General features: G+C 42.6%; 1 protein-coding gene across 1 annotated transcript; it reads left to right on the forward strand.

Moving 5' to 3' along the window:
- The first annotated feature begins 559 nt into the window (after positions 1–559).
- LOC129251314 (uncharacterized) lies at positions 560–5889 on the forward strand. The gene is made up of 3 exons (XM_054890678.1): positions 560–1519; positions 1673–5255; positions 5399–5889. Exons 1-3 carry the CDS (start codon positions 560–562, stop codon positions 5887–5889), a joined length of 5034 nt encoding a protein of 1677 aa, XP_054746653.1.
- Positions 5890–6274: the final 385 nt, after the last annotated feature.

Genomic DNA, 6274 nt, shown 5'->3' on the forward strand with positions numbered 1-6274 from the left:
CTATTTACCTTAACTTCGAATATATGTATATACATATGTATATAAAATAAATTGTATTTTTTCGGAATAGCGTGTTTTTCTTTTCGTTGAAAGAACAGTTAACGAAAATGCTCGTTGACTACACATTTTGGTGACCCCGACGTGATCGCGATTAATATAATCCTATTTAAATTCTCGTGGAATAAATCTATTGAAATAAATAAAATAAAAAATAGTTGAAATAAATAAAATAAAAAATACAGTTGAAACAAATAAAACAAAAAAACAGTTGAAATAAATAAGATAAAATACAGTTGAACTGAAGTACAGAAGCACACGTACATAACTAAAGTAGCATATGTACGAACTTAAAAAAAAAAAAAACAATAAAAACTCTATTTTCATACGGTATTCCGGTAGTTTTATCTTCCAACGGTATATCCCGCTAACTTCAACCTGCTCATACCGCTAACTTCAAACGGTATATACTGCTAACTTCAACCCGCGCATAAAATTTTAATATTGGATATATAGTATATATATATTATTTTTCGTTAATACATTTTTAATATTTTGTATGATGGCAACAAACGAAGCTTCTCGGTTGTCACCTGAGGATATGGAGATTTTTTACAAACGTAAGGCGCAATCAATTTATGCACAAGCGCAATCAATTGAACGGGCAATCGAAGGCGAAAAAATTAATCCATTCACCGAAGTAGATTTAAAGGTACGGTTGGAGTGCCTCGAACATATTTCCAGCACGTTTAACTTGGCTCATGACAGCTTAGAGGAGCTCAATTTTGACGAAATCGGCGGAGCACTGCGTTCAAATTTCGAAGAGCTACTCCTTTTACTTCGGTGTCGTATACGGCGTGAGATTCATAAACGTCAATCTCAAATGCCATCCTGTTCAACCATGCGGCACGATCCGGTTTTGGAAGGGCAAACAGTTGTTTTGCAAAGTCGACCACGTTTGCCTGAGCTCAGACTGCCTAAATTCAGTGGAGGATATACGGAATACACAGATTTCTTTTCCTTGTTTTCAACCGTTATAGACAAGGATCCGGACCTCACGGATGTCGAGAAGTTGCAGCACCTACGTTCAAATCTGAAGGGTCCAGCTCTGGATGCAATTCGTTCGTTGGAGATGAGTGGCAACAACTACTCTGTGGCTCTAGATTTGCTTAACAAAAGATTCAATAATAAGCGTCTTATTTTTCAGGCACACATCACTGAGATTATGGGCATCAAAAAGGTAGACACTTCTTCAGCGGTGAAGCTTCGTGAATTATCCGACAAGGTAAATGCAAACCTGCGCGCCCTACGCACCATGGGGAATTCGGAGCAAATAGCGGGGTGTATAATCGTACACACTCTTCTGCAAAAAGTCGACAGTATCACGCAGGCAAATTGGGAGGAAGCTGCGCCGTTAGATCTCATACCCTCATGGGAGCAGTTTACAAGTTTCCTGGAGAAGCGTTGTCAAAGGCTGGAGAATGTAGAACATTCCATGGCAGCGTATACTCGTGGCTCTCAGGTGGGAAAAAATAGTAGAACTATTAACCATGGTAGAAAATCATTTATTGCTACTAACAATTCAACCAATGGCTGTGTTTTTTGCGACAACACAGACCATGCTGTATATTCATGCACCCCTTTTTTAAATTTATCTCCACAACTCCGTCTTAAGGAGGTCAAAAGGCTTGCTTTGTGTTTAAACTGCCTCAGAAAAGGCCATCAGCTTCGAACGTGCAATGCTGGTCTATGTCGTACGTGTGGATCCAAGCACCACAGTCTGCTACATATCGACTCCTCTTCTTCACTAATGTCGTCACAAGGTCCTGCATCTTCAGTGCAAGCATCCTCCCAATTAGCACCTCCAAACACCTCTAAGCTTGTTTCAACTTCAGTCGCACACCACACCTTGGCTGCAATCTCACGAACAACGTCAATTGTCACATCTGCTCAGAATCTCAGTCCTGATGTTGTGCTTCTAGCCACTGCTGTCATCAACGTTAAGAACAGCGCAGGTACATGGGTACCATGTCGTGCACTGCTCGACTCAGGGTCGCAGTTGCATATTATTACGTCTCGTCTTGCTCATCAACTGCAGTTGCGAAAAACCAAGTCATCCACCTACGTATCGGGTCTTGGTAATGCAAACTTCGCCTCTGATGGTTTGACTGTCAATATTAATATTCAGTCTCAAAACTCAGAGTACTCTACCTGCATTACAGCGTTGGTTGCTCCTAACATAACGGACAATCAACCCTCTTTTACTTTGGATATTTCTAAATGGAAAATACCGTCGAACATTTGCTTAGCAGATCGAGGTTTTTTCAAGTCGCAACGAATAGACATGCTTATTGGAGCCAGCCTCTTCTATGATCTCTTATGCATTGGACAAATAAAGTTAGCTCACGGTCTACCGTGCCTACAGAAAACTAGGTTAGGATGGGTTGTAACAGGTGGTGAATCGCACCGGCAAAGGGGAGCGATATTGGCCGCACAGTCATCACTTGACATAGGTTACGAATCCAATGTTCAAATCGATCAACTAGTTCGTAGATTTTGGGAGGTTGAAAGTTGCTGTGAATCTGTCGCCACATACTCCAAGGAAGAGTTCGACTGCGAGGCGCATTTTAAGGCCAATTATATGCGCTTGTCTACAGGGAACTATTCGGTCCGGCTACCAGCAAAATTTAATATTGATCTCTTGGGTGACTCTTATCAACAAGCGTTTCGTCGTTTTCTTAATCTAGAGCGAAAATTGGAGCGCCACCCACAGCGGAAGGCCCAATATGCAGCATTCATACGGGAGTATTTGAATCTAAAACATATGTCACTGGTTACTAAGAACAATCTGCGGTATTGCAAATACTTTCTGCCACATCACTGTGTTTTGAAGGAAGAGAGCACAAGTACAAAACTCCGCGTTGTATTCGATGGCTCTGCGGCTTCATCTTCTGGATACTCGTTGAACGACTTGCTTATGACAGGACCCACTATACAACCTAAGCTGTTCAACACATTGCTTCGGTTTAGAACCTTTCCAATCGCTTTGACGGGTGACATATGTAAGATGTATCGTTGTGTACGAGTCTCAGAGCCCGATAGTTATCTGCAGTGCATCTTGTGGCGTGACTCCCCACAGCAGCCGGTCAACGTCTTTAAACTTGACACAGTCACTTATGGTACAAGACCAGCTTCATTCCTCTCAATTCGTTCGATGCACCAGTTAGCCATTGATGAACAAACTGTCTACCCCATAGGCTCAAAAATATTAAAGCGCGATTTTTATGTCGATGATCTTATTACAGGCGGTGAGTCCATTCAAGAAGTCAAGGAAATTATGAGTCAAACTACAAAGCTGCTGGCAAAAGGAGGATTCAAGTTGAGAAAGTGGTGCTCCAATAATCCTGAATTGTTGCAGACGATACCACCTGATGATCGAGAAACACTACTTAAGTTCGACGATGGAAGCGATATAACTAAAACACTCGGTTTAACTTGGGATCCTGCATCAGATTGCCTATTGTTCGCGTTCTCACCAATGCAGCATTCATCAAAACATTGCAAGCGGTCCATTTTGTCAACTATTGCTCGTTTTTATGACCCACTCGGTCTCATCGGCCCTATTATTTCAAAGGCCAAAATCTTTCTTCAACAAATCTGGAAAGAAAGGCTTGACTGGGATGAAAGTTTGCCTTCATCACTACATTCATCGTGGCTTAGTTTGTGTGCAGATTTTGGCCGCATACCGCAAATAAAGTTTCCCCGTTTGTCAATCCAGCAGAATGGCGCCTATGAAATTCATGGTTTTAGTGACGCCAGCATCGAAGCATACGGAGCTTGTCTTTACGTCGTGTCAGTCAGTCAAGGAAGAAACCAGGCGCAACTGCTATGTTCAAAATCTCGTGTAGCGCCCTTAAAAACTCTTACGGTTCCAAGGCTGGAGTTGTGCGGTGCCTCCCTGTTGGCGCAACACATGCATGAAATAGCTCAAATGAAACTTTTCTCGTGTCGATATTATTGTTGGTCTGATTCGGCGGTGGTGTTATCCTGGATCCGTGACGAACCTTCAAGATTTCAAATCTTTACAGCTAATCGCATAGCCACTATACAGGAGTTGACTGCGGTTATGGAATGGCGCTACGTGCCTACGAAGTTTAACCCAGCTGATATTTTATCCAGAGGTGCAACCTCTAACGACCTCATTAACTCATCTCTATGGCTGCATGGACCTGATTTTTTAGCTCAAGATAAAAACAATTGGCCAAAGCCTTGCAGTCAAGTCAGTCAACTCCCAGAAATGCGCAAAAGGGTGTTATTTGCGACATCTGAGTACGTCGACATAACACTCAGGTGTAAATTCATAAATTCATTTGAAAAATTACAGCATGTCTTTGGTTACATTTATAAGGTCCAAAATCGCTTGCGGCTTTCTGGATTAACTGTTGATTGCATACGCCGTGGCATAAAACTACTCCTGCGCACCATTCAAAGGCTTCACTTCAAAGAGGATCTCAAATTCCTTCAAGCCGGTCAAGTTGTGAAGGCATCTAGTTGCATTGCGTCGCTCTCACCGTTCATCGATAGTTGTGGATTGCTTCGTGTGGGTGGACGACTGAAAAATTCAGCTCTCGACTTCGAGGCGCAGCATCCAGTCATACTGCCGAGGCGTCATCCTGTCACTCAGGCAATCATTATGCATTTTCATAGGCGCAATTTGCACGCGGGTCCTCGTTCCCTACTAGCATACATTCGGCTGCAGTATTGGCCTATTGGCGGACGAAAAACTGTTTCGAACGTTGTAAGCAAATGCACTCTATGCTTTCGAGCTAAACCGCACTTAGCGGAACATATTATGGCTGATCTTCCGGAAGATAGGGTAAACTCATCTTATGCATTTATGGTCACAGGCGTCGATTATTGTGGACCATTCCATTATAAAAACGAAATACGCAACAAGCAACCCATAAAATGTTACATTTGCATATTCATATGTTTTGACACGAAAGCTGTGCACTTGGAGCTCGTAGCAGACTTATCAACGAAGGCATTCTTAAATGCACTAAAGCGGTTCATCCTAACGCGTTGTCGCCCCACTCGTATATGGTCGGACAACGCAACCAACTTTGTTGGCGCTAAGAATGAGATGGCAGAATTAAAACGTTTATTCCTGAGCGATAATCATGTGCAAGCAGTTCATGAATTTTGTCTAGCCAATACCATAGAATGGCATTTCATTCCACCTCGCTCTCCACACTTTGGTGGGCTTTGGGAAGCGGCCGTTAAAACTGCGAAATATCATTTTCATCGGTGGGCTCGTCATTATTAAACTTCGATGAACTGCGCACACTTATTTGCCACATAGCGGCAATTATTAACTCAAGACCTTTGTTTCCACTTTCAGAGAATCCGGCTGATTTAGACGTTCTAACTCCAGCTCACTTCATTGGCACTGCTCCTATCTCTACTTACGTTGAACCAGATGTCACGAAGATTAACTTTAATCGTTTGGATCAATGGCAGCGCGTATCATACTACCAGCAGATATTTTGGGCACGTTGGCGTGAGGAGTATTTAACTACCTTGCAGCAGCGCTCAAAGTGGCGCACACAGAATTTCGAACTCTGCGTCAACGACATAGTTTTAGTAAAAGACGAAAATCTGCCTCCTCTCAAGTGGCCCCTAGCAAGAGTCACCGAACTAATATACGGATCAGATCGTGTGGCACGTGTCGCTGTACTAAAAACTGCAAATGGAGTCATCCGAAGAGCCATCCGAAAGCTATGCCCATTGCCAAGACAGGATGAGGTTGAAAGCCCGAGTCTTCCAACGGGGGGAGGATGTTTGGTTATGCAGAAAGCAGCGCAGTCAGCGCAGTCAGCGCAACCATCATAAACGATGCACTTGCCCTCTCTCATGCACTCTAACACCTGTATGTACATATATACAAACTTTTGTAAATTGCTCTGCGCAGCAATCAAAGCAAGTATATATCTACGCCCAACTGCAGGGCAAAGTCAGTCGCAATTGGATCGTATACCACGTCGCGCAGATTAATTCGAGGCGCCGTGCCGTAATTTTCTATTTACCTTAACTTCGAATATATGTATATACATAACGAAAATGCTCGTTGACTACACAACTATCATTAAAAAAATTTACGATCGTGAAGATTTGTACAGTGAACTCTCTTTATGCAAACTGGGATTTGTGATCAAATTTAGGCAAACTAGAACGAGAAAATAAAGTTGACCGTATGTGACCATCCCTATTTTGATAA

This window comes from Anastrepha obliqua, unplaced genomic scaffold, assembly GCF_027943255.1.
Source record: "Anastrepha obliqua isolate idAnaObli1 unplaced genomic scaffold, idAnaObli1_1.0 ptg000012l, whole genome shotgun sequence".
In the NCBI taxonomy this organism is placed as follows: domain Eukaryota; kingdom Metazoa; phylum Arthropoda; class Insecta; order Diptera; family Tephritidae; genus Anastrepha; species Anastrepha obliqua.